Raw genomic sequence first — 27,977 nt, forward strand, 5'->3', positions numbered from 1 at the left:
GGTATTCAAGTTTGCTAATAGCTGTATTTATTTGTTAAACACAAAGGCCTGAGCCAGGGCTGGTGTCCCTGCTCTGTGAGAACTCCCAAAGGCTGGGCTCTGCTAGCATTGGACTCTGAAGCATCTGCATCTCACAGCTGGGCTTATCTGGTTTCTAGTAAGGTGCAAGTTCCACCCAAAATTTTTTCCCTAGTCAGGATGTTTATAATCACTCCTGGAGGTTCTTTCCCTCTGTCAAATCAGATCGACCAATTGACCAACAGATTAAAAAATTATTAAGGGTGGGGAGGAAGGACAGACACGCACACGCACACCCACACACAAAGGCTGTGAGCACTCCGCCTTTGTGCTCATACGGGCTTTGTTTCCTTGGGAATCCAGCTACTAAAACAGTCAACAGCTGCGACAAGAAATGAAATCTAGCAGCAGAGCAACAAGACTGATGATTAGCAAGCCTTTTGGTTTTGGGATTTGCAACACCCATCCCTTTTCTAAACATGTTAGAGGAACACATCAGGATGTGTGTGTAGCAAAGAAAAGCATGAATAAGCCAGCGGGGCAAGCAGACTTTTTGTAGCCCATCACCGTAAGAACTGAAGTGTCATGAAGTGCCCTCTCTGCAGGGAGATATTTACAGTGCGCATCCATCTCCCTTGCGCTCAATCCTGTGATGTCTCCTATGAACACTCACTCTAAATCCCTAGCAGGGGAAACACTATTTTTACCAGGCCTCCTGACAAAACATAGGATGCAAATAACCTGGGTTCAGGAATTAGCAGTCCAAAGACAGGTCAGATTAGCGAGCCATAGTCCCCTCAATGCCCCTCTCTCCCTGCCTGCAGGCCAGGGACCTCTATTCTCCTGCTGTGGCTGCTGCCTCCCCTGTGGCAGCAGCTACATCTGCTGCTTCTCGGATTTCTTTTCCAGGTATCAGGTAGCCTCACTATCAGATCTTTTCGGTGTACTGGTAGTGTCTCCAGTTTCCAGGTCCTGTCTCACTGTCAGTCAGCATCCTCCCTGCCTCCTTCACCGGGTACACCCCATAGCTGGGTGCTGTGGGGCCCTCTCCCCGCTGGGCACTACGGGGAGTAACGCGGCGCTCGGTGCCGGCCACTCTGGGCTGTTGACGTGCTCCGATTCACCTCGCGTGGAAGGAAAGCACCAAGGTCCCGATGTGCCAGGAGAGAAAGGGGCAGTAAGGAGGCAGAGAGTGGGGAGAGGGCCTGAGAGGGAAGGCAGGGGGGTGAGGGGAAGGCGACGTGACAGCCACTTTCTGCCGGTCCAGGCTGAGGAAAGTCGATGGGACCAACGCCGCCCCTCCTCCTCCTCCTCCGCTCAGCTGGTCGGGCGGGGCGGTGGCAGAACACGCCGTCTGTCAGCGGGGGCGGTGGGCAGGTAACACCGGGGCTTCCCCGCCGGCCGCAGCCCCGCCACCCGGCCCCGCTCTGACAGCGCTGCCGCCCCCGCACTACATGTCCCGTCGTGCCGCGGGCGCGGGAGGCCCCACGGCGGGGTCGCAGACTAGTTGCCCACGGAGTCGCCTGCTCGGAAGCACGGCCCGGCCCTCGGCGCTACCCCGACTTCGCGGGCAACAAGGCCCGATATCACTCTGCGCGCCGCCACAGCTCCGCACCGCGCCTCCCAGGCCGCGGGCGACGGGCCGGCGCCCTCCGCCCGTGTGGCGTCTTGCCGTCAGGCAACCGCGCGGGCGCCCTGCCGTGGCGCCGTTGGGGCGGGGGCGGCGGGTGGCGCGGCGGGGCCCTGGCGGCGCGCGGGGCGGAAGCGGGTTGCCGGGGGGACGCGGCCTGGCTCGGCGGCGGCACCGGGATGAGCGGCAAGGAAGGTGACGGCGGCGGCGCGCGTACCTCTCCCCCTCCCCCTCCCCTCTGGCCCGGCGGCGGTTGGAGCCGGCAGCTCCCCGGTGCGTGGCGCGGTGCGGCGCGGCTGCGGCCCCCGCCGGAGCGAGGCGAGTGCCGGGGCCCCCTGAGGCTCGGTGCCGCCTCCCCGCCGGAGCGGGGCCGCCCGCCGCCACCTGGCGCGCAGGGGTATGGGCGGGCGCCTGTCGGGGCGTGCGTGCGGCCGATGCGCCGCCTGCCGCCGCCGCCGCCGAGGGGCGGTCCAGCCGCAGCTGGCCGGGGCCGGCGGCTGTGCGGGCCCTCAGGGGCCGATTCAGCTCCCTGAGCCGGCAGGAGACAAAGGCGCAAGGGGTTAGAGCTGGCGAAAGCGGGGGGGGGGCCTGCAGCTAGGAGGGGGCGGAGGTGTGAGCCTCTGCCGTGAACCAGTGGTTCCCTTCAACTGTGTCACTAAACTCTGCCCTTACACTGAGAGAGACCGTCCCTTCAGAGGTGTTACAGCCTTCTCACTTGGGCTTTACAGATATGTCTGTAAATGTAGGTTTAGAAATCATCCTTTGTGGTAAAAAAGCAGTTGCTACAGCCAAAAGCTGAGGGTGCATTAGGCCTGTAAAGTGCTTGTAGTGGTAACTGGCTGTCAATAACGCAGCACTCACTTTGTGGACTGTGTGTTGGTTTAGCCTAGGCGGTCACACAGACCTCCCTTCAGCCAGAAAGCAGGCTCTGCAACAAGGAAGCTGGCTTTTTTATTTATTTTTTTTTTTTTAAATTAAGGCTAAGTTGCTGTTATTGCAGTCTGTGATTTTCTGATACTCAAGTTGTTGGTTATTCAGTGGAACCTCTTCACTCTATTTCTCTCTTCCCTGCCCCCCCCCCCCCAACTTCAGGAGGGCCTGTTTTTTCCTGTAGGTCATTATGATGTTCCCAACTTTCGGAATACTGCAGAGAGTTTAATTCTCTGCACTATTTCAGGGGTTGTGTTTGTAATGTTTTTAACTGCTACAGGAAAAACAAAACCCTGAACTCAGGTCCTAACAGAAAAGAAGGAAAAAATGATTTTCAGTTTCCTCTTTTAGAAAAGTAACAACGCCCACTTCTGGTTTTGGTTTAGGATAATAAACAATTAAACGGAAACATTTTAAAATCCAGTGTTCGTCTGTAACTTTTAAGTAGCTTCCTTTTGTTCTTCTTTTAAGGAAATTGAGAGAACTCCACATATTCAAAAAGGTATGCTTGTATGTCAGAGTTTGCCAAATTTTGGCCTCTGTTAGGAACACAAAGTGTACAGCTGTCACAGAAAGGAGGTAGCGAGAGGGAGGAATGGTTGAAACATGAATGACACAATGAGTCAGTCCTAGGTGAAGGAAGGATGAAAGGAAGAAACAGTACAAAGTGTAAATCAGTAGTAAAACACAGTCCAAAAGAGATGAGTTCTAGGTGAGGGTTTGAAAAGGGAGGCTAAGGAAGAGGCATATAAGGCCAGTTGAACGGAACAGCTATATCGGGGTGAAAAGAGAAGAAACTGGTTAAAGGGCAGAGTGTAAGGACCTAAGATGCTACGCTGCAGGAGCTAAACCTGCGTACCTGGATAATGGTAGTCTACTTAAATTATGCCTTGCTTCTTTTTCTGATTACTGAAGACATGAATAATTACAGTAATGAAAAACTTGTGGTTTTAATGACTCCTGTCAAACTGAATATTTAGAATAATTTCAAAAAAAAAAAAGGAAAGGGGAAAAAAAAAAGGAAAGGGGGAAAAAAAAAAAGGTCTAATCCTGTAGGCCCTTGCTCACACAAGGATTTCCATGCAGCCATTGCCTTACAGAAAGGAAACATAAAAGGGTGTGAAGACCTTACAAAAAAAAAAAAGAAAAGGACTTAGGATCCTACCACACTCATCCATTGAAATTGGTAGGATTTTTTCTAATTTTCACTAGGAATGTGGTGGGAAAAAGTAGCATACTAACGTGAAGATGATGTCAGTTGGTAATAAGGTTCATTCAGTTACCTTATTCTATCCTGTAAAATGTGGCTACAGTCAGGAATGCTCTGAAGACAGCATTTGGATGCTGCTTACGCTCTGGCAAAACTATTTTTAAATACGTTTTTTGGTGTGTATCTTCTATTAATAGGATCGGGCGGGTTCAGAAAACGAAAGCATGACAATTTTCCACATGGTCAAAGAAGAGAGGAAAAAGAGAATGTTAATCCATCTTCAGCTATGATGATGTCTTTTAAATGTAAGTAAGCATTTGGAAAGCCAGATTATAAAAACATGTGGTGTAGAAATTGCTAGGAAATTACTAGTACTTAGTGATGGAATAAACCAGCTTTCTCTGGGGGAGAAACTTGAAACTAGTTGGACTCGTACTTCATACATTTAGAGCTTGGTGTTTTGCTTTTTGTGCAGTAAAGTCCCAAGAGTGGGATTTCACATAGCTCCACCCGACTCATTACTTGCTCCCTTTTTCATCCTACCTGCTGTTCCCCCTCCCCACCCCGCTTGTGCTGAACCTGATGCTAAGCAAACTGCGTTTAAGTGTTCAGACCGGGCCCTTTGGTGGCAGAAAACTGTAAGATCTGCAGAGGTGTAATGCAAAATCTGAGCCATGGGGACAAGAGGAGGAGGTGGCTACCTTTGGGGAGACTGAGAAGGCTCTTAGCTGTTGCCCTTAGCTCTGGTGCACAGATGACTAAGCTACTTTAAATGTAAATCTGGATGCATTGATTTGCAAGTTGGTAGCTGTTTACACATGCACTTTTTAAAAATAAGAGTTTAGCTAACTAATATAGATCTGTATGTAGACACTTATTTCAGTTTGAGTGCCTCTTTAAAATTAGCTTGTATTTCCGTTTCTTTAAATAAGCAAGTGTAAACTTCCCTCCCACCAACTTGTTTTTATAGGATTTTCACAAAACCAGATTTAAACTCCAGTAAATTTAGTTGAACTTTCTCATTAGACAAGCCCTAACAAGGCAAAGTTGAGCTTCAGAAATGAGAAGCCTTGACAGAAGCAGGAAGGAGATGTGATACGGGGAACAGATTAATTCTTGGTGTAAAATTTTCCCCGTCCCACCTATTTTTTATGAAGCTAAGAAGGGTGAAGAAGTCAGAGCTGGATGGCTGTTACAGATGGTCAGTTTGACATCATATAATTTCCCTGCTTTCTTTAAAACAGATATTTCTTTTTTTCTGTGTAAGTCAGCTTGGCAGATGATTAACTTTGACCCCTGAACTTTTATATTGAATTACCTACATACACTTGTGCTTGACTTGAGTAGTGCAACTGTACTTTCAACTTTAATTTTTCACCCTTAAGCATATCAGTTTATCATAAGGTTGCCATTAATGCAAATTCAAAACAACACTCGTTTCCCTCTTTTCCCATGAGATCCAGTCAGCAGCGTTTGGTTAATTTCAGAAAGGACGTAAGGGACACAGTTTATTCAGCTTTTCAAAGATCCACTCTTTGTATTGCACTAGTGCTTATAAGCCCCAGATGGAGACACAGGTGGTCTTTGTCTCCATGTCAGGCACAAGCGTTAAGAAAAGGTGTGCTCCAGGTGGCTTATAATTGAGCAAGCTGTGTAAGGTGAACTGGAGTGGCACACTATTTCTATTTATGTTGCCTGAATCTAAACAACTTAATGTGTGAAATTAAACGGTTATACGCATTTTGCTCTTTTTCATCACTTTGGAAAAATGTTGTACTTGAATTGGCATAGTTATCTGTTGGCACCAAAGATTTCTAAAAAATTAGTGAGAAATTGTCTTCTATAATAATAATGAATCAAAACCCAAGGAGTATTCCGTTACACCTTTTTTTGCTTAATACATTTTTAAATACGACAGCTCAGTGATACAGAGAGTGGGTAGTATCTTGGTTTGTAAGCTTAAGATTTATTAAGTGTCATTTTTAATGGTCTGATTCTGCACCACCAAAATCAATAGAGTCTGAGTCTTTGCTTTCAGTAATAGATTAGACATTAAAATGGAACGTGTGGAGGAAACGGCTGTGTGGTCTCGATGTGTCAGCCTGGAGAATCCCCCGAGTTCTAATCCTTTGCAATTTTAGGCAACAGTACAGTAGGTTTTCTTGCATCCTTTTAGGCTAAAGATTACCGTATCTGTCTATGTTTTACTTCAGGTCACAAAACACTTCCTAGTAGTCCCTAACAGGTTTAAAATCTAATGTAAAAGTCTAAAAGCCGCAACTGTCCGGAAGAGATTAGGGGCATTACTAATATTGTAGATCTTCAGAATAGTGAATTTCCTGGTAGATGAAATTTGTAAATGGTCGTTGGAAATGTCATATATGGCATCCTACGAAGGAAAGTACCAGTCACCCTCCCTCAAGTTCCTGTCACTATGATCTGAGGGAAAATTTCTTCTTTATGATAATTCAGTGGTGGACTTGACTCTCAGAATTTGGAAGAGACGCACCAATCAGGCATATGAAAGATTTAAAAGATCAGTGGGAGCATTTGCGACTTATCTTAGAGTTTCAGAAGAAGATTGGGGAGAACAGAACAAAATTAAGAGGAACTGAGTTTTTATCAAGGCGATGAGAAATACAGGGGGTTTTTTAGCTTCATCTAAACTTCGCTTGCCAGCAAACTGCTACGCTTTTCTAAAGGATATTCACTTGTTAGACCCTTTAAAAATGTAACCTCTTAGCTTATTTTCACTGTCTTCTCACACGGACACTTTAACACCTCAGACAGTTATGCAGGAGATGTGTTAGATTTCTTGTAAGTATCTATTAATGGTTTATTTAGTGGAATAATGATCTACAAAATGTTAATGGTATCTGTGAAACATTCATAATGTTTGACTGTGATAACCAGATACACATCCTCTCTTCTCTGTGTTCATTGTAGTTAGACAGAATTTACATCACTAAGTCAGAAATCTTACTTTAAGTAATTGATCTCACTTTGCTTTAGTACTTCTAGTTCTTAGGGATATTAAAATACTTGACTGTTGGACAAGTCTAGTTGGGATGTGAAATGCAACCTTTCTTTTTACTAAATGGTGCATTTTTAACAGTATATGTGCCTTAGTCAAATGCCTTTTTTTTGTTTGTTTGTTTTGTTTTAGAGACTGGTGGATCTTTTTTACTAATGATTGTCAGGTTTTATTTTTTAATTTATCTTGCTGAATTTGGGTGTAATTTTAAGTCAGTTTCCTGAACAGCAGTATTGCAGAATAGATTTTACTAGTTAAAACAAGTATTTTACCTTAAAATTGTTTGGGCTGCCTTAAAGCATCATCAGGGTTGATGTATATTTAAACCTGACTTATTAAACAAAAGTAGTATTAATGATGAATTTTGCAGCTCTGGCAGGTGGTAGGCAGTGGTGGCCTCCGCAGCCGTGCCCCGTGCAGGAGCAGCTGTGCTGCCGACCTTGGGAAAAGGCACCCCGGGGAAAAGGCTGGTGGGGCTGGGGCCCATAAGCGGTTACCGTAGCACAGACTCTCTGCTCTTCCCCTACGCTGTATACGTGTGATAACCGTGCTTGTTACTGTAATAATTGACTCTGCAGCATTTCAGCTGGAGCTTGACACCAGGCATGATAAATACGAACGGCTTGTGAAGCTCAGTCGTGATATAACTATTGAAAGCAAAAGAACAATATTTCTGCTCCACAGGTTTACCAGGTGAGTCACGTTGAGCATGAAAGTGTTCATAGAAACCTAGAAGCTGCCTTGCAGTGTTTTCTGTATTTGTGATTAATAGCTGCCGTGTTCTGTTGAGAGGAATTTAATTAACTTCCCATAAACATTCTTTAGGGTGGATGTGAGCTAATGCATGCACACTCCAGTTAGAGAACTGAAAGATGCTGGTTCAGGTTTCTCAGTTGATTTTATCGATGTATTAAACAGGATCAGAGTAGTAGAGTATAACAGCAGATGGGAGCTTTCCAGCTTTCAGCAAGCTGGGAGAGGAGAGCATGCACCCTTCCTTCAGGTTAGTTGCCTCTGCAGTTACTTCACCGTTTCAGTTTTTGCAGCCTCACCCTAGGTCATCGATGCAAAGAGGAGGTCACCTGGGTTCTGTTTACATCAATACATACTGCAACTTACAAGGCTTTTGTGTGAAGTTTTGAGCTTCTATATGTTTTGTGTTCTCATGAGCCTTCAAGCAATCTTTGGAAGCCACAGTCAAACTAGAAGAATAACGGGAAGATTTGAAGCTTCGCATAGCCCGTTGTAGAAAATGTTTGCTGTATGTGTCAAACATTGGTCTTGCGTATTACAGTTATAACAGCTCTCCCTGTTCCTTTTATTTTTAATTTAATTTATTTTTTGTTACCTATCAATGCATTTCTGCTGTAGTAGTAACTATTTATAGGTACCATAGTAGTAACAGTTATAAATAGGGATTATGAAGTTGCCCTCTTTTTAACTTGGTCTTCTTCTGCAAAGAGGCATTGCAGTGATTCTAGTAACTGCTACAGCCTTGACTGTAAATAGCTACTCCCACTGCAGGGGCTAGATAGCTGGGAACTGGTAGAGGAAAGAACAACAACAACAAACTCCTCTTTACTCTGAATTTTAGATTCCTGTTTTGTAAGACATTCCTGTTTTTCTGAGAGTGGAAGCTTTCCATGCTGTATTTTTATTTCCTTCTCCTTTGCTTTTTGCTGCTATTGTGGCTTTACTTTCAGAAATCTGTTTGCTTTTAAATGTTTTCTCGAGACCAGTCTATCAGTAGTTCCTTAAATAGACTGTAAACTAATATACCATATAGATTATTTGGGGGTGGAGGAGGGGGAAGTTGAAAGGAAATTAGATAAACTAAACTTTAAATGCCAAGTATATATTGTGGTTGTGAATCAGATATTTCAGCTGTTCCTGAAGAGCATAGTCCATAATTACTTCCTAAAAAAAAAATCACACGTAGAAGTAGATCATGTATTGTATTTTGCAATACTGTAATGTATTGCAAAATATTGATTTTTTTTTTTTTTTTAAGAGGTTGAAGGACTTCTGCAAATACTGCTAGTTTTCCAGAATACTTTTTTGAAGCCTTTGCACGTGTTTCTCATTGTTCTTACTTAAGCAATAATTAAAATTCTAGTCTGGAATAAACATCATGCTACCAGAACTGTGTTTGGCTGGTTGATTATTTTCATGGTAAGAATCTACAGAATTTCAGAATCTGCAGTAGGTATCAATGAAAGTCAAACTGTTTCTCATTCCAATATTGGCTTTGCTTTTTCCTGAAGCCATTGAAAATGTATTGGTTAGTAAAAGAAAATGTGTAATATTTTTTAACTGTTTGCTCATGTTCTGAAAGCTGCTTTTTCAGTTTCTGTTTTATGATTGCAGTGTTCCCAATGGGGAAGAAATACTGAATGAATCTGAAGTCAAGCTAGATGCTGTCCGACGGAAGATTAAGCAGGTTGCACAAGAACTGATTGGAGAAGACATGTATCAGTTCCACAGAGCTATATCTCCAGGTAAATTATTTTAAAACAGGGAAAGTATGCTATTTTGCACTAAGCTCAGTTTCTCTTTATGTAGCAGTGGTTCCTCTTCATGCCGCAGGTCTGAATTTGTCACATTTCTGTGGTTATAAATCAGGACTCAGTTTAATCTTTGTTGTTAGCAAAGTTAGCTCTGGTATTAGAGAGGCTATTGCCCTACAGTCTTCTTATCATTGCAGTTAAACGAAGACTTAAATGGGAGACTACAACTGGAAAAAGTTGGACCCTGACCTAAACTGAAGTTGGGAGTAGTTCTAACAAATGTGCTGGCTGGTCTTCTCTGACTGAGAGGAGTATGTACAACACACTCATTTACCCCACCTGAAGGGTTATAATTTCTGGGAGGAGAGTGGGAGCGACTATCTTGTGAAATGATCCCATTTTGAGTTGATAAAGTTCATGAATTAAAATCCTTAGATTAGCATTTTCTTTCTTCTAAAGACTCAGAATGTGCTTCTGCCTCTGTGTTACAAGCATTACATCGGCGTGTATATCTGTTTCAATCACATCTTTTTCTGCTCCTCTCTGTAAATAGCAGTCTTTACTAACATCCTTGAGATACTAAGTCCCAGTGCTTTCATGACTTTTGCTGTCAAATCGTATTTCTTTGCTAAATCTTTGCTGACAATCTGAATCTTACCTAAAATTGTTATGCCTTGTTTGTGGCAACTGCTGTGGCAACAAAATATGTAACTGCTGCTTTGACATCTTGGTCATGGCATAAAAGTGTCTTCTGTTTATCAATCTTGTTTTAAACATTTTGGAATCCTGTATATCTTTCCTTGTTCAGGCAAGACTTCTTCAGCTGAGGAGAGCTGAAGACTTGCCCTGAATGATTTAATTGTTTAAAAATGTCCATAGGATTGATTTGATAAACCAGCAGCAAATATATCTATGTAATTTACAAGACAAACAGTGCACAGGTTAACTTGTACTTATGTCTTACACAAACTTAAGTTTGTTAAGAGTGAGACAGCTCTTAAGTGAAAGCTCAGTTTGGCATTTCTGAACGAGAAGGAGCTTGCCATGCTAGTCTTCAATGGCTCCAATTCAATTCCACAGTCCTCTTACCTGTGGTGCATTGGGTTGTTCAAACTAAATATTAGTAGTTATTCTTAAAGAGCCACTTAATCTGTGTGTGTCTTGCTGCTGTTTATAACTTAGTACTGTAATGAGGCAATGAAAAGAAAGAGAGAATTCAAAACTCTGACACTACAGATGACCTCAAACTGTGAACAATACTAGTCCAAGTATATTATGAGTATCTTGACATGCTGGAAGTGTGTTTGGACTTTCATTTTAAGTGCTGCTTATAAAAGCTGAAAATCCTTGCATTCAGTTTTATGAACAAAAATTTTTGAAAGCTTCATTGAGACTTGTAAGCCTTGTCTGAATAACCCCTCAAGTTTGTAGTCCTGTGTGAGTCATATAATGCTATCTATAGAACAGCAGCATTTGAGGTCTGCTACCTCACGAATCTTTGTGAGACCTCATGATACAAGCTATCAGCCTTGCCATGTGAGCAAAATTGTAATGGGGTAACCAGTTACCCTGCATCAGCTGCTTCACCTGAATTGTCTTTATTTTCTTAGTATGTGGCTTTGTGTGCCACAAATTCAAAGAGGCATACCCGCCTCTATTTTTACTGAAGGGCAGCTTGCCTGCAATTAGCTTGCATTCATCTCAGACATAATAGACTACGTCTACACAGCAGACATATGGAAACTTACCGTGTGATAACTTCTGAGAGTACCCGTGTCTTACAAAGCAAGTGAGCAAACCTGACGCTAGGTTTCTAGTTCCAGATTCTTTCCTCTGAGTAAAAAAAAATTACTGGTTTTGGTTTTTAAAAAATACATCTTTTCCAACATGAAAAGGTAGATTTTGTTTTTTATATGAAAGATATGTAAACTTAAGCTAGCCATAGCGACCTGAAAATAAAGAAATTAATGAAAAAATTTCTCTTCAGGTTTGCATTGTATATTTGGTAAATGCTCATACACAGTCAGCTACGCCGACTCTCCTGCATAATTGATTTCTGACTTGCATAAAGATATCTGTTAATATCAAAATGGACCTGACTAAACTCTTTAGAAAACAACTGAAAATATACTATCAGAAACAATTCAGCATTTCTAAAACTTTTCCCCAGTGTTTTAAATCTCAGCCTCTTAAAATGACTAAGATGTATTTGTCCATTGTAGAGCAGGCCAAATTACTATAGACCTCTAGTAGAGGAAGTTAGAGGCCTGCTGCATGTGTATGATGACTCAGGGCCTCTACAGCTGCAAAGGTTTTAGAATAGAATAGACTGTTTCAGTTGGAAGGGACCTACAATCATCATCTAGTCCAACTGCCTGACCATTTCAGGGCTGACCAAAAGTTAAAGCATGTTACTAAGGGCATTGTCCAAATGCCCCTGAAACACTGACAGGCTTGGGGCATCGACCACCCCTCTAGGAAGCCTAGAGAATGTTTGACCAAAGTTCCAGTGTTTGACCACCCTCTCGGCAAAGAAATGCTTCCTAATGTCCAGTCTAAACCTCCCCCGGCGCAGCTTTGAACCATTCCCACATGTCCTATCACTGGGTACCAGGGAGAAGAGCTCAGCACCTCCCTCTCCACGTCCCCTCCTCAGGAAGCTGTAGAGAGCAATGAGGTCGCCCCTCAGCCGCCTCCTCTCCAAACTAGACAAGCCCAAAGTCCTCAGCCGCTCCTCATAGGACATTCCTTCCAGCCTTTTCACCAGCTTTGTTGCCCTCCTCTGGGTGCATTCAAGGACCTTCACATTCTTAAATTGTCGGGCCCAGACCTGCACACAGTTACATACACAACAGCACGTCCCTAACGCTTGCAAGGACTTGGAGTGAGATTGTCGTGGAATTAAAGAATTTTCTTACTACAGTCTTAAGACAACTTAAGAGAATGAATCTTACTGACCTCTCTAGGTAAAAAGAAAGGATGGCAAAGAGGTATTAGTACACTAAATAGTAAGGGGGAGGAGAAGTAGACCTTGCTGTCCATCTTTCCAGCAATCAGGTGTGCGGTCTCTCAAACAAATGCCTGAACTTTGTGGTTTTGTGGACAGAACTAAAAGATAGAAAAACGCAGCCCCCCATTGCATTTCTGGAGTTAGAACTGGGAATGGCTGTGCTTTTACCTTTTTCCTCTCTTCAGGTGACATGAGTAAGTGGCAAGTCTGTGGAATCTCATCAGTTGTATAATACTGCCTAGCCCTGAGATCTCCCATTGTTTCTGTAATTAGGTAGTTCTTGCCTCATTAAGAAGACTGTATATAAAATCCAACTGAAATAAATTGCCTTCATTCCATTTCTGTAGGTCATCCACTGCGTCTGCTTAAATTCTAGCTCTTCTACATGATGCTCCTCTGTGAGGGGAGTTTGTGCCAGCTGACGTCCATTGTGCATGCTTTGTAAGGGCGCGTGCTAGAATATACACGTGTCACTGAGAAGACAGGGAATGTTTTTGGGCATTGTTTAAATGAGCTCGTGTGTATGACAAGTACAAAAGGCAAACTTTTAGCCAGAGCTTTACTCTTACCTTGTTCATTAAATTTTCCGGTCTCCAGTTAGTCATTGGGATGGCAAAAAAAAGGAATGTGCAGGTTTAAAGACTTGTAGATTGTGATCCTGCTGAAGCTAGGATCAAGGAGGTGTCAGAGATGTGAAGATGCTTGATGTCAGGGTTATGAAGCTGAGATAGAAAACCTAGAGACGCGAAGAATGAGGGGACAGTTAGATAAAGAGCAACTGTGAGAGGGAATGCTTTATTCCCCCTGCCCCCCACTGTTTATGAAGAACTGTAATTGGGAGGGAACCAGTGATAAGTTAAGAATGTTGCTTTTGGTTTTGTTTTTGTCTAGTGTTCTTTAATTGTTGCTTTGCTTTTTTCGCAGTGGAAAAAGCTTGCATGCCTTTTTGAAAATAAATGTAGCTAGGAAAAGTGCTAGATCTTTTGTCTTCATGTATTTCCTAGAGCTGTAAGTCTAGACCTTTCTTTCACCTAGTTTTCAATTCTGATTTTGTATTTTAAAGAAATTCTGGAGAACTAGTTAAAAAGCTTTTTATGAACAAAAACATTGCCATTAAACTGCTTTTTTCTTCAAAAAAGAAAAAAGAAATGCCTGTGTCCCATATCTCAAAAGCAGCATGTCCAATTAACCTCAAACTTCCTAAAAATATTCTCCTTTGTCTTGAAACCAAACATGAAACATCCTCCTGTTCCCCACCCTACCTCTCACAGAAAGAGTAAAAGGGATCAAAACTGGGCTTATAATGGAAAGCATCGTAGCAGCCTTAACTGGGGAATCATGACTGCATAATAAAGCTGCCTAATACATATTTTATTCAGTATAATAACTGTTAGCCTATAAATAGAAAAGTGCTATGAGTATAATGCTTGGGAATATTGTTTGCCACTTGTAATTGTTAAATGCTTTTTTTGGGGTTACTCCAAGCAGTTGTTCTTTTGACTTGAAGATAAAACAATTCTGGCAGAGCACTAAAGGAGTTTCATGCTTTCCCTCATTAAGAATAGTGCTAATGGCACGCAGGACGTTTCCCCAAAGGACACTTGCATGAGCTCAAACACTGAGTATAGCACTAATTGAACAACAACAAAAACTGATGACTGTTTTCTACATGTTTCTTAACAGTACAGATTGTCCCAGGGGACGATTAAACAAGCAAACAAAGAGATACTGAAATAATGAAGTCTTTTTTTAATGTAGAGCTCTTCATTTGTTATGTTAGAATGTTCTGCTTTGTTGATATTTTTAAAGCTTTACTATTTGTAATATAGAATTCCTGCTCCTTTGCCCCACTTTGCAGTGTATACCTTATATATCCTGTGAGGAAATGTGTACTGTTTCTTTAAAATTCTTGTGAGACACTGTGGAAGAAAAGGACTGAAAAAGATTGTGTGAATTTATGAAGGGGAGGAAGAAATTTTTCAGGATTTTATATATGTATATGTGTGTGTTTGGCTATTTTTATATATATATTTAAAATACTAAGGAAAATATCAATGGTATACAGGAAAGACCTGTACGAGCCTTAAAGACAAGAAAGAGGGTGCTCTGCAACATGTTAGGATTTATGGAATTATTCTAAGCATGTGCTAAATCTACTCTGCATAAATGCAAAACTTGCATAATGCAGAGGGAAACTAAGAGTTGCTTGATAGGTTGGCATTGTGTTGGATTGAATGGAGTACCTTTTTAACATGATTTTGTTAAATGCAATCTCTAGCTATTTGAAGACTTACTCAATTTTTTGTCCCGTAACAATAAGGGCGTGTGAGAGAATTGTAAGGCTTTTGAGGTGTTGAACTATTTTCTATAGGGCAGCTTGACTGAAAAACCTCTTGGAGTGATAGTTTTAACTGCGTGTTGATGTTTTTACGATTAGGTCATTAAATTCTGCTAGAAGCAAGTAAAGGTGTGGTATTATCTTCACAGCTGATAGCCGTACATAAGACAAAATCGGGAATGAGGACCCCGTAATTCTTCTGGGGCTTCTTCAGTAGCGTGGCATGGAGTGATGATAGTAGTTGCAACTAGAGCATTGTCGGCTGACCTTTCTGTTTGCTGTGTGCCTGTGCTAGCAGCAGTGGTGAGTGGAGTGGTGTGCACAGAGAAGCTCATTAGCTCTTTATCATGTCTGCACTTGCTCTCAATAGGATTAGATGACGAGGCTGTAAAATGTCAGCACCTTGTCAAAACTATTGCTCTGCGACTGCTTCTGCTGATGGTGAGGCGGGAAATTCCGTGTAAAAGTTCAGCATTGACGCAGTCTAACACATAAATTATCTTGTGCAGGCACTATTTGTGTTCTGAGAGAATGATATAATGGAGCTTATTTCTGTCTCCTGCCTTATGCCATTTAGAGTCACTTTAGGCGTGAATAATACTGCAACAAACTGCATTGCTGGATTGGACAGAGTCAGTTAAGTCTGCGTGGATGAAAAGGAAATACTTTAATTGTACTAGAATACTTTTTCTTAACTGCAGTATGTAGGACTAGACATGATGCTGTAAGAAATGCTATCGAGATGAGTGAGGTCCGTCCAAGCAGGCCAGATTTAGATTACTAATTATTTAAGTAATATTGGGTTTTTATGGTATTGTATGAAGGATTCGGATTAGAACACAAACTAAAGGAGCTATCCACGTAATGATTTCTGTGTTACCTGCTTTTTTTGTTCTTAACTTTTTCACTCATAATATGGAAAGAACATCTCATACTTGAGCTGTGCTAGCTACCTTTGCATTTGTAGACACCTATGTATTTCTGAAATAATACCAAGGTAAAGAACTATTCTGCACATCAGGAACAGTAGAAGTAGGACGTTTTTTTCTTAAGAAAGTTTCAAAACTGTATAATAATAAATAATATATGCCACCTATAATAAATATAGGTGGCATATTTAATCGTAGGTCGGTGATACAAAGGAAAAGCTTTTTACTGCATGAGGAAGGTATCGTGAATTGTAAAAGTCTCACCCAGGAAATGACTTGAATACACCTAAAACTTGAAAGGAAAGCTATCCATGAAGGAAGCAATCAGGTTTCTGCAAGATGGTGGGAAAACATAATAACACAGGAACAGGATGTAACTGAAGAATTAAAGTTCATCTCTTTCTGTTGTGGGTGAGAGGTAAAATGCCAGAAATGGAAACAAAGTTTCCTGATTATATTGGAAAATTAATGGAATTTGCAGTGAATAAGCTAATATTTATCAGATCTAATTTTGTTAATTTCTTTCTCTGTTTCGTTACTTTCTCTGTTTCTCTGATGTTCTCACATCACCGAGTGTGCTAACAAACTTTGTCAATCTGATTTTCTTCACCCTGCAAGTTGCTTATTTGAAACTTGATAGCTTCAGCTTGTTGCATTTTACTACCCTTTGATTATTTCTGGTGTTCTCCCAGGGAAGGTGAAAAATCAGCAACTGCAAAGCCTCTCACTTTTTACTTTCTGCTGCAGGGTTTGTACGTCCATACACAAAAGCTTAAAACGAACCTGGGAAAATGAATGTGAATTCAGACATGACCAAACAGGGCATGCACTATGTGAGCATTGATGATCAGCTGATCCCTGAATGAGCCATTGAGTTCAGCATAAGTCGTAAATTCAGCAGGAGCCGTTGAGGGCAGCATAAGTCCGTAAAAGAAGCTATATACAATCTTTTAAAGCTGCGTGCTGTGGATCAGGCCAAACAAAGATTGTCCTTTCCTAGTTCTAACTTAAGACCTAACTGCCCTAAAGTCCTGTGGTACTATTATGGCAAATACTGCAGTTATTTACATGACAATCTGAAACTAGTGATGCTGTTTGTCTTTTAATTCAGTTTCATAGCTAGCAAATGGAGGAGACCTGGTGCTCTGGCTCAGGAATTTTTTTCGACCCTGCAGCTGTTAACATCAGTAATTCACAGACTAGACCTCTCCGGCCTTTGCAGGAACCTAGTGCAGGTGGAACATGAGAGAAGACCAAGAAAAATCTATGAACCTTTTTTGTTTGTTTGTTTAAAATCACACAGGAGAATGTGTCATAGAGGAACTCCATTCCAGGAAACAACTAGTATAGTGCATCGTGATTAGGTTTTTGTTTTGCAGTCATGTGGTGAGAAATAGGGATTGGTGAGTGGTGACGTACCTTTTTTACCATCTCACCAGATCTATATTTATGAGGATAAATGGCCACCATTTGTACTTCTGATGTGCTAGTGAGCTGGGGCTGTTGCATGGAAACAACGTCATCTTGAGGAGAACTTTCACTGGGGTTTGAACTGAAGAAGCTGTGTGCTCTTCCTTCTTTGATCAATGAACATCCTGGCTGAGTCAGAGCTTCCTTCCTTTGGTGTCTTGAACACTTGCCCTCACGGCTGTTAGTAGTGTAAAAATTGCCATCTAACTGAATAACTTTTAAAACTCTCTTATCAATTATCAAGGCAATTGGAGGTAGTCAAAGAGATCAGGAAGACTGCTTGTCACAGAAATAGTTTGGGGTATTTTTGTTTGTTTTTTAAGAACTCATGTAGAACATCGGCTGCTCTTCAGAATTACTACATTTTTTGGGGGAAATAAAAAAAAACCCTTCAGAACAAAAAACTTGGTTACAAAAGTAACCGTGGTACATCCCTCAGGTCTTCAAGTAGGAGCAAAATGAAAGCTTGTGAATTTCTCATCCACGATGAGTCATCTGCAAAAAAACTAGCATTTGTCATAGGTACATGTTTCTAATAACAATAACAAAAAGGCTTGATTAAACAGTTCTCTGCAATGAGAGATTAAATTATTCTTTGCAGTTCTCTGCAGAGTTTTTGTGCCTGTTTGGGGAAATAATTTAACTCCCACAGGCACCTGTGCCTATTAAATAGGGAACCTATATTTGTTTCTGTAGTTATTGGGAAAACAGACTAATCTTGGGATTACCTTTTCCCTAAAATTGGTGTGTATTCAACTTCAAACAAAGTGCAAACAGTATTAACACTTCAGTATCTGAAATACATCATTTCAACACATGCAGCTAGAAGGGAACAGAACTTCTTGGTGGTCATAGATGTGTCAAGTAGCAATTGACTAATCAACAAAGCATTCAGGGTTTAAAACAAGAAATTTGCAACAGTTTAATTATTGATATAATAGTAAACCAGTTTAGGCAAATCACTGCTAGATGTAATATACATTATTTATATTCCATTAGTAATCAGTTCAAGGTTATTTAAAATAAGTTTTTCTGACAAATATTCACATCTGGGTTTGTACTGATTACTAAAGTAATTTCAAAACTGGATTGATAAAATGGAGCAGTTTGTTTATGTGGATGTGGACTTAGCTGTGTTTTTTCTCTCCCCGGTTCCCTTAAAAATTCAGACTACTCGTAGTCTTACCTGCCATAATGACTCAGCTTTTGAAGCATTACTCAGTGAATAGAAACAGATCTTTTTTTCCCAAAAATTTGTAAGCTTTTATGGACATTTGTTCTAGTGCTTTTATCTGTATTTGTTAGTTAGTCCCATTTTATAAAATCCATCCCTGACTGGAAATACTCTTTTAAGCCATTTTCACAACAGGATGTCCAGAGCATGCCTGTCTCTGAGGATAGCTGCCTTTATGCTCTTTCAGTGTACTGTTATAAAATTAACCTTTGATTCACGCTCACAATCAACAAAGCAGTTGGATTGTTTCACAGCCTCAGTTTTAGTTTAATTACTTAAGTTTTTATCACTTGTGTGTGGAAAGAGACCTGTGAATCTAAGGAATCATTGCCAAGTCTGGAGAGAACTTAAATGGAGAAGACTGAGGTGTGAATTGTCAGTTTCATCTTAATAGGACACTGACTCTGAAGCAAAATGATTTAATTTGTGTATTAATACTTTTAAATTTATTGTTTGTGCTTGTTTCAGTTGATGATGTACCTGGTTAATTATTTGCTTATTTCACCAGTTCTCTCCTTCATTGATCAATATGCTTGTAGAAATGGGTTCTTTAAGTCTACCATCCTCCCCATATTCTGCAGAGCTTAGTAATAAGGGCTTTCCAGTTTAATTTTGGGTTTTCTCTGTTTGGGATTTCCACAAGAGTATGACTCTTTTTTTCTTCTGGGTTGTGGCAGGTTGTATGGGGTTTTTTTGGTTTTTTGTTTTGTTTTGTTTTAAATGAGAATGTAACTTACCAGCCTAAACATGATGATAAGGTAGAGCTGTGGTTGTGCTGTTTTGATTTTGTAATGAATTTACAAGTGGGTAGTTTCACATGACTCGCCCTGTAAATAATGTGCCCCACCCTTCATATAGTGATCCTGGAAGAAACTTGCTGTGTATATTTTGTACCATCTTTCTAGTGGCTGCTATTGGCCTGTGATTCCTGCTGCACCGTTTAGGGGAGGAGCTGGGTAAGAGAACACAGGCTGTCATCTGCTTGTGTCCTAACCATCAGCACAGGCTGCTCTGTGAACAAAAAGATACAGAGAAAGAGGAAAGAAAGAGGACGAAGGGATAGAAGGAAAATGAGTTTGAGAAGAAATAGGGAGAGAAGCAGCTTATTCAGGAAGATGGCAGGTAGCACTGGCATTGCTAACTTTAAGAACTGAGAGGCATGAAATCCATTTTAACCCATTTTTTTAATTGTTGAACAGATATTTAAAGGAGGAAATGAAGTAAACAAAATTTTAGGGGGAAACTTTCACCTCTTGTTTGATCTGTCATTCTGGGTTAAAACTTCTGTGCATGTATGTACCTCTTGGGTGGAATTAGATTCTGTTTACCCTAACCTGACTCCTGCAACTAAGGAATTTCTATTCTTTACTCATTTTTTTAAATAGAACTATCTTTTCCTACCCCTTATGCATTCATTTGACTCTCTGATTGAGTGCTCCATTGACTTGGTTTTTTGAAGAAACCTGATTTCTTGCTAAGTTTCTTAGAGAAACTGCTTAACAGTTCTTTCTCAGAGCTTGCATATGTAGGTAAGGATAAATGTCTTGAGTATCAGCTGATACAGCTGGCAAAAAAAGTGCACAAACTTTCAGGCACAAAATCTCCTCCTCCTTTATAGATAATATGTGCGCAGAAGATATCTCAGTGTAACTTTCTAGTTCTTACGTAGAAAATAAGTTTTCAAAATATAGAAGGAAGCTGGTATACTGGGTCACTGTAACTTGTCACTAGTACAAGCTATTTATATAGATTAAATGTAATAAAATATCAAAATATTTAAGCATTTCGTTACCTTACATCTGTAATTTTAAGAATTGCTGGTAGAAATAATACAGTGCTTTTAATGGGGATTTTTGGTCTGTGTACTAGAAAAAAAAAATACATAAATGGCAGTCTTACAAACTATTCCATTACTGGCAGCTCAATCCGTAAATAAGCCAATTTTGGAATAAATCCAAAACAAGAGCATAAGGGGAAAGGTATTGTTGGATGGTGTAGTGAAATGGGATGGGGTTTTTCACCTTGGGGATTATTTGCTGAAAATAGCGGATGTCCTACCATTAAGCTACAACATAACAAGTTTAAACATCCTTCTACCTGCACATGGAAACACCTTATTTCAAGGTCTTGGGTCATTGAAGTGTCATGTTGTAGCTACTTCTGGAAGAAGGACTTTAAAAAGAAAAAAAAAGTCAAATACGGATATTTTTTGCAAAGTAGTTGTTACCAGGATTTGTTACCAGTCTATTTGTAATGGTAACAACTTTAAATGAGGTTTTGTAAGGCTTACTTGTAAATAGTGGGAGACAGATTCCCTGATTGTGAAAAGGTGACAATAAATGACAAACCAGACTGTGTGTGCAACATTCACATGGTGGCATTAAACAGAAGGAGCGAGAAGAGCGGAACATGTCAGCTAGGGTGGGACGGCGGGAGGAAGCAAAAATGTGTGTATGTATGTATACATATGACTATATAAAAAAATACATAAAAATAAATGAACGGAGAAGCCAAACACTTATCCTGGCAAAGGACAAAACATGTGTGGAGAAGTAGTAAAGTGGAGTGAGCTGAAACTGGAAGTTATGGTTGATTGAGAAAACTGTTTACCAAACAGTTTGAGAGCTGATTTGATCTCTCTGAGAACTTGGGGAAAATGCCAAGTTGATTCTTCATATGCGATAGTCTTCTCCACAGATAGCAGAGAGAGATTCTCACAAATGTTGTCATGTTGAATGCTGCTGTATCTGGTAGCTTACAGCTTATCCACAAAAAAAGCCAAAATTTTGTAATGAATTACTGGCTGTGGTACATGGGAGGGCAAGTCGGGAAAAGAATGGGTGACGAAATCTATCTCTCTGCAACTTCTGAAGTTATTTATCTTGGAAGATCCTGAGTAGCTTTTATTTAGTATTCTTCTATTACTTGTGGCCAGAATGCTTTACTTGAATGTAGTTGATTAAATACTGTATTTAATTGGCCTTGCCGCTCCCTGTGTGTGTTCTGATTTGTGAACAGCAGTGCTGAGTGTGGCTGTGGTTGCTGGATGTTTATTCTGCTTTTCCCACTGCTGCTGTACAGAAGCTTAAAGGGTGCAGGCTGAATTGCCTTTCTGAATTCCCTCCGCTCACCTTGCAAATACATATTTAAAAGGAAAAAATGCAGGTCACTCATCACGCTTTTGTGATTGTAATGTGGAAAGCCGCCTACAACTGAATTTTCCCTTGAGGTTACCTCTAGTTTTTTTGGGGTAATAACCCTCATCTGTTGTTCAAATCTATGTTCTCTTCTTTTTGATTTAGACTTTTTCTTTGATCCAGATAAAGTCTAAATTTGCTGCTTCCTGCATATCTCTGTAGGCTGAGTTCCTGGCCCTGTAGAGGTCAGTTGAGGATTTTAAGGTTATTCTAATGGAAACAGGTTTCTACTTCTGGTGCTCTTAGCTACCTCACATTTTCTCACTTTATGCACTGGCAAAACTATTGTCTAATCCTGGCCCTCTTGCAGCACGATATGGCTGTGTCACCTCTTTGCTTCTCTTGAAGTGAAACCATCCCCTTAAAATGGCTCAGAATGGCTCTGCTACAGCCATCTCTGTCATGTTACAGTCTGTTCCTTTAACATCCTCCTTTGGCGCTTTCTCTGTCCATAGATCAGATATACACGTGCATTGATTTTGTCTTCAAAATTTTTTTGAGTTTAGTCCTGCCATGGCTGCTTGTTCCAGGTTTGTTTTTGCTTTTTTTCCACTGACAGTGCCAACTTCAGCTTTCTGCTTATGAACTTTTCCCACATGCTTTCCCCAAATCTGCTCTTTGCACATAAGGAAAAACTGACAGAACCTGTGAAAGCACTGTCTGAACATTCAAGCTTTTTCAAATCTCACCTTTGCTATAATGCATACAGAAAATCACCATCTGCTAAGTAGGTAGTGAGAGGTAATTATGGCAGGTAGCTGTAGATGGCATGCAAATCCTGTACAAGCTACATTTGTTATCCCATCTTTTATTTCCTTGCCAGCACACCAACTCCTTTTGTCCCCCTGCATGCCTTGTTTTTAGAGTATAAGTTCTTTTGGACAGAGCTGTTGTTCAGTATACTCCTTTTGTTGGACATCACAGTCCTGTCTGGTTGATTTTTTTTTTTTTTTTTTGGTCTGGAGTGATTTGTAACCACAGATGCTTTGTCCTGAACATGAATTTCCCCTAACCTGCATGTTTTAAGGAGCCTGTTCAGTAATTCCCACAAAATAGAGAAGTGGGAAATTCAGTTTTAAACAAGTATCTACTGTTGCTAATAAGGTGAAACAAAGGAAATTTTTTTTTTTAGGTGAGTTGCCTTGCTTTTGATTTATCTGCAGTCTTTTTCTCTGCATTGTGTCCTGTGTCTTTGTGAACTCTTGAAATACTAATCTGCACTCTCCATTGTACAAATGCTGTATTTTAAAAGCTCCATTATCATAGAATAGTTTGGGTTGGAAGGGACCTCTAAAGGTCATCTAGTCCAACCCCCCTGCCGCGGGCAGGGACATCTTCAACTACATCAGGTTGCTCAGAGCCCCGGCCAACCTGACCTTGAATGTTTCCAGGGATGGGGCATCCACCACCTCTCTGGGCAACCTGTTCCAGTGTTTCACCACCCTCACCGTAAAAAATTTCTTCCTTATTTCTAGTCTGAATCTACCCTCTTTTAGTTTAAAACCATTATCCCTTGTCCTGTCGCAACAGGCCCTGCTAAAAAGTTTGTCCCCCTCTTTCTTAGAAGCCCCCTTTAAGTACTGATAGGCTGCAATAAGGTCTCCCCAAAGCCTTCTCTTCTCTAGGCTGAACAACCCCAACTCTCTCAGCCTTTCTTCAGAGGAGATGTGTTCCATCCCCCTGATCATTTTCGTGGCCGCCTTCTGGACCCGCTCCAACAGGTCCATGTCTTTCTTATGCTGAGGGCTCCAGAGCTGGACGCAGTACTCCAGGTGGGGTCTCACCAGAGCAGAGTAGAGGGGCAGAATCACCTCCCTTGACCTGCTGGCCACGCTTCTTTGGATGCAGCCCAGGATATGACTGGCCTTCTGGGCTGCGAGTGCACATTGCTGGCTCATGTCCAGCTTTTCATCCACCAGTACCCCCAAGACCTTCTTGGCAGGGCTGCTCTCAATCCCTTCATCCCCCAGCCTGTATTGATATGGGGGGTTGCCCTGACCCAGGTGCAGGACCTTGCACTTGGCCTCGTTAAACCTCATGAGGTTCACAGGGGCCCACTTCTTGAGCTTGTCCAGGTCCCTCTGGATGGCATCCCGTCCCTCTGGCGTGTCAACCGCACCACTCATAGAATCATAGAATCATTAAGGTTGGAAAAGACCTCTAAGATCATTGAGTCCAACTGTCAACCCAACACCACCATGCCCACTAAACCATGTCCCGAAGTGCCTCATCTACACGTCTTTTAAATACTTCCAGGGATGGTGACTCAACCACTTCCCTGGGCAGCCTGTTCCAATGTTTAACCACTCTTTCAGTAAAGAAATTTTTCCTCACATCCAATCTAAACCTCCCCTGGCGCAACTTGAGGCCATTTCCTCAGATGACTCAGCTTGGTGTCATCTGCAAACTTGCTGAGGGTGCACTTGATCCCACTGTCTGTGTCATTGATGAAGATATTAAACAATACCGGTGCCAATACGGACCCCTGTGGGACATTATGGGGAGCTGCTGTTCCGTATGTTTCTGAGAGTAGCATGATGCTTTATACTGGTATTACAGAAGGTTCTGAAAAAGAAATGCAGTTGGAGTAAAAACTTGAAAAAGTTTATCTACTGTGTTCCTGGTCTGGTGTTCATACTTCAGAAGCATGCTATGTTAAATTATGTTTCAGTATTATTTCTGGATTATCTTAGTTTTCACTTTTTGCTAGTAATCTTAAAATAGTCTCACTTAAAAGATTTCTAAAAAACATAAATAATTGTGAGCATGGAGCATTGCTGGAAAGTTTGAATTATTAGCTTAACTCTTCTATTTTTGCAGGACTTCAAGAATACGTTGAGGCAGTCTCATTTCAGTATTTTATCAAAACACGATCTTTGATTAGTGTTGAAGAGATCAACAAACAACTAATATTTACAGCGGAAGACAGAGAAGAAACAACAAACATGGTAAAAGTTTTTCTTTTCTCATGTGACAACCATCTTTCTGGGATGGAAATGCAGTGAGCAGGCTTAGTCACATTTTTGGCATCTGATTGAATAAGGCCGGTTAGTGGAATGGTATTAGATATACGTGTGGGCTTCGACTCACTTGTTCAAAACATGCTTTTTATTCTGACAAGTAGTAAACTAAATCCGTGGGACACAAGTTCATAAATTTCACATCCTTTTCATTCAGAGCAAACTGAACTCCTTCTGGTAGGGGGAAAGAACCAGGATAGTGAAATACTAGCAAACAAATGTAGAGGAGGGATTTTTAATGGCTGTGACTGCCTGTAAGGCCTACTGGTGTATAGTGGTGTAGCAAAAGTTGGGGGAGACAAACAAATCCAAGGCAGGATGAACTCCAGGAATGAAATCTTACTGCTGGTACTGAACTAGTCACAGGAGGCGCTGTATTCAGTTTCTGTTAAAATGCACTGCATATGTCTTAGCTTGGTCATTTGTAACTTTCCTGGAGTTGGTCTTGATGCTTCCCCTCAGAGGACAAGCTTGTGTCCCATCATACCTTAGCCCTAATACCATATCTGCTGTTTCTTGACTTGCCCGTACTCCTACCCTGCCTTAAATAGAACTTTTTGCATAGGGACAAGCTACTGCCACTGACCACAGTAAACTGGGTACAGTTTGATTGTTGACAGGGGACAAAAGGCGATTTTGTAATAATGTACCGAAATGCACATGCAGTGCACGTGCAATGTACAGTAATGCACAGCACTACTGCTTTAGATGAATTCCTGAGTCTGCTTCTGTTGAAGAGATTCTGCTGTAAAGCACTTTTTATTCTTCTTTCATTCTCTCGGTAAGATACTGCAAAGAAGCCAAGTTTTTAGCTTAAGTTCATTTGTTCTTACCAGAGGCAAACCCATTGTGGCACACTTGTTTTAACAAATTGTGAAGTTGTTAACCCCAGTGCCTCTGACCAGGTTTGTGAATTCGGGTGGATAGCATGTTACGGGAACAAGGGAACAGAAAGAAACCTGCATTGTCTCCCACCTTACCGATATGTTGGCAATAAAAGGTATTGGAAACTTGGATATAGGAGCAAACTTGTAACTTTTTGATGAGTTTTCTTCATGCAGTATTTTTTTAGCTATTTTAATGAGTTCAGTTGATATAAAACGGATCTGAGAGAACTATACCTATCAGCTTCTTGTAGAAACTATATTTTGAAATGCAAGATGCTATTACAAAATGATATGATTTGTTTTCATAATGCAGACTCTTTTTGATTCTTGATTGCTTTGGTAGCTTTGGACAGACCATTTAGGAAAAATTTAAATCTATTAGGCTGAGCTCTGTGAGCCAAAAAAAAAAAAAAGCAACTGCAAATAAATGTTGGTACAAAGACGTGATAATTCTGTTTGCAAATCGAGATGGTGGAAGCATAGTACGTTTATCATGCTTGCTAGAATGGAAATCACATCTCAAGTGGAAATGATGCTTTCATACCTTCCGGTGTGCTGGGAGGAGATTAGTACTTCTGAAATAAGACTGTGTGGAAGTGCCATGCAATTTAATTTTCTGGAATGTTTTTAGTTACCGGTTATGTTAGATAAATTAGTGTGTATTTGAACCATTATAGACTGCTTTTTCATAGTTCTCTGTACTGGACTTTGTTCTGTTCTGTCCTCAGACCTCCAATTCCCATGATAAACAACCACACACGTGGAGCCTGAAGGTAACACCTGTAGATTACCTGCTGGGAGTGGCTGATCTAACTGGAGAGCTGATGCGGCTGTGCATCAGCAGTGTTGGAAACGGTGACATAGACACGCCTTTTGAACTGAGCCAGTTCTTATGTCAGATTTATGATGGTTTTACTTTCATTGGCAACACTGGACCTTACGAAGTATCTAAGAAGCTGTATACCTTGAAACAGAGTCTGGCAAAAGTAGAGAATGCCTGCTACACATTAAAAGTACGGGGATCTGAAATCCCAAAGCACATGCTGGCTGATGTGTTCTCCACCAAAACGGAATTGATTGACCAAGAGGAGGGCCTTTCTTAAAATAAGGAGACTGTCGCAACTCAGAAAGGAAGAGGACTTAGAGAAAGATTTTAGTTATGGTTTGTGGGGTTTTGACCCTTCTCAAAGCTTTTTAGGTAGAGACATTTTTAGTTTTATCTATGAGAAGATTGTTTGCAGTGGTAATTTGTAACCAAAAATACTTTTTATGATGTGCAAGAGAACAAATGTTTGACTTTGTCCTCTCGGTATGGAATTTCCTGTATTGCTCCATTGTATCTTCTTTCAGAATGGCCAAAATTTCCACTTTGCTCTACCCCAGTGACTGCCAGTTGTGTGAGTCACCTCAAACTGTTGTGGTTGCTGTTACCAGTTTTCAGCAAGCACAGCAGTGGAAAAAGAAATGGTTAGGTACTGTTATTTAGCATTATCCATAGGTTTCTGCTGACACCTGTTTTCTGAATATTTGGGTTCTATACTCATGTCATACCCAAAACAAGGCACCTATATATGTGTAAATTCATCCCTTGACTTGAAACTGAGGTGGTCTCAAAGGTGACATGTAACTTAAGTTTTCTCTGATTAATGCTTTTGAGCATGAAACTGAAGCTCAGTCAACTTTTCAACAATTGATAATGAAGCTAATTACACCAGGTAAATACTACTGTGCACTCATTATTTCGGGGCTCCGGTTAAATTCAGCTCTGTTTAAGTTAACACTGGTACTTCACAGTTTTGACATGAGCTAGAAAATCCACAAAAAAAAAATATTGGGGAATGTATTGGTTTACATTTTTTGTAATACAGTTCAACGCAGAATCTGACATCCTTCTGTTTGTAGACAAAAGCAGATCATCTACCAAGTATGTTTAACATGAATAATTTGGTGTTAGGACAAGCAGTTTTTGGCCAAAACAAATGTGGTGTGGTGTTGGAAGTCTGTTCTCCATTGTTTGTGCTGCCCTGAGGACCTCCAGCGGGGGTGAACTGGTATTAGTGAAAAAAGGCTAGCCAAGCTTTAAATATCTGTTAGCAAGGACTATATCATGTGCATGTTCCTATGGAAAGGAAATTGCAAACAGAAATAAGGCAGACATTCTGACTTCCACATTTATCTTTGAGGTGGGTATGTCACCATTGGCAAAAAATCAGGGCTTTCTGCCGGTGTCTGAAGTTATGAAAGTCTGATAATGTACATTATGCTAAAGGAAAACAGATAACATGATCTTTAGACTCCAGGAAATAGGCCTCCCAACTGCAATTGAAAATACTGCGTGTTTTTTATTTCCACTTCCATATGCTGTGATACTGCCAATATTTTTCCCATGAGCATGTCCTGAGTAGCTGGGATCATCTGATACATGGATAGGAACGGGTAAATACATTTCTGTCACATTTTTCCATTGTTTCCACATAAAGCAATATGTGGTGGGTTGAACAAGGAGTGGCTTTTTTCCTATTGTTTAATACTGTTTTTTACAATAAATTCTGAAAAGCAGTCA

At 40.9% G+C, this 27,977-nt stretch overlaps 1 protein-coding gene across 2 annotated transcripts; it reads left to right on the plus strand.

The window, feature by feature from the left end:
• Positions 1-1,784: 1,784 nt before the first annotated feature.
• On the plus strand, positions 1,785-27,977 carry TSNAX (translin associated factor X). Of its 2 annotated transcripts, XM_076334112.1 has the most exons (7): positions 1,790-1,843; positions 3,050-3,080; positions 3,986-4,093; positions 7,401-7,515; positions 9,190-9,320; positions 24,328-24,455; positions 26,143-27,977. In XM_076334112.1, the coding sequence occupies exons 3-7, from the start codon at positions 4,075-4,077 to the stop codon at positions 26,515-26,517; spliced, it is 768 nt and encodes a 255-aa protein (XP_076190227.1). In that variant the 5' UTR covers positions 1,790-1,843; positions 3,050-3,080; positions 3,986-4,074; the 3' UTR covers positions 26,518-27,977. The 2 variants fall into 2 exon arrangements, with proteins under 2 accessions (XP_076190226.1, XP_076190227.1); XM_076334111.1 differs by lacking the exon at positions 3,050-3,080 and having other exon boundaries at positions 1,785-1,843.

Source organism: Aptenodytes patagonicus, chromosome 3 (genome assembly GCF_965638725.1).
Source record: "Aptenodytes patagonicus chromosome 3, bAptPat1.pri.cur, whole genome shotgun sequence".
Classification (NCBI taxonomy): Eukaryota; Metazoa; Chordata; class Aves; order Sphenisciformes; family Spheniscidae; genus Aptenodytes; species Aptenodytes patagonicus.

Coding starts and splice junctions, on each gene's coding strand:
- TSNAX (XM_076334111.1), top strand. Junction 4,094..7,400: donor TATGATGATGTCTTTTAAAT/GTAAGTAAGCAT, acceptor TTGACTCTGCAG/CATTTCAGCTGGAGCTTGAC. Junction 9,321..24,327: donor CCACAGAGCTATATCTCCAG/GTAAATTATTTT, acceptor CTATTTTTGCAG/GACTTCAAGAATACGTTGAG.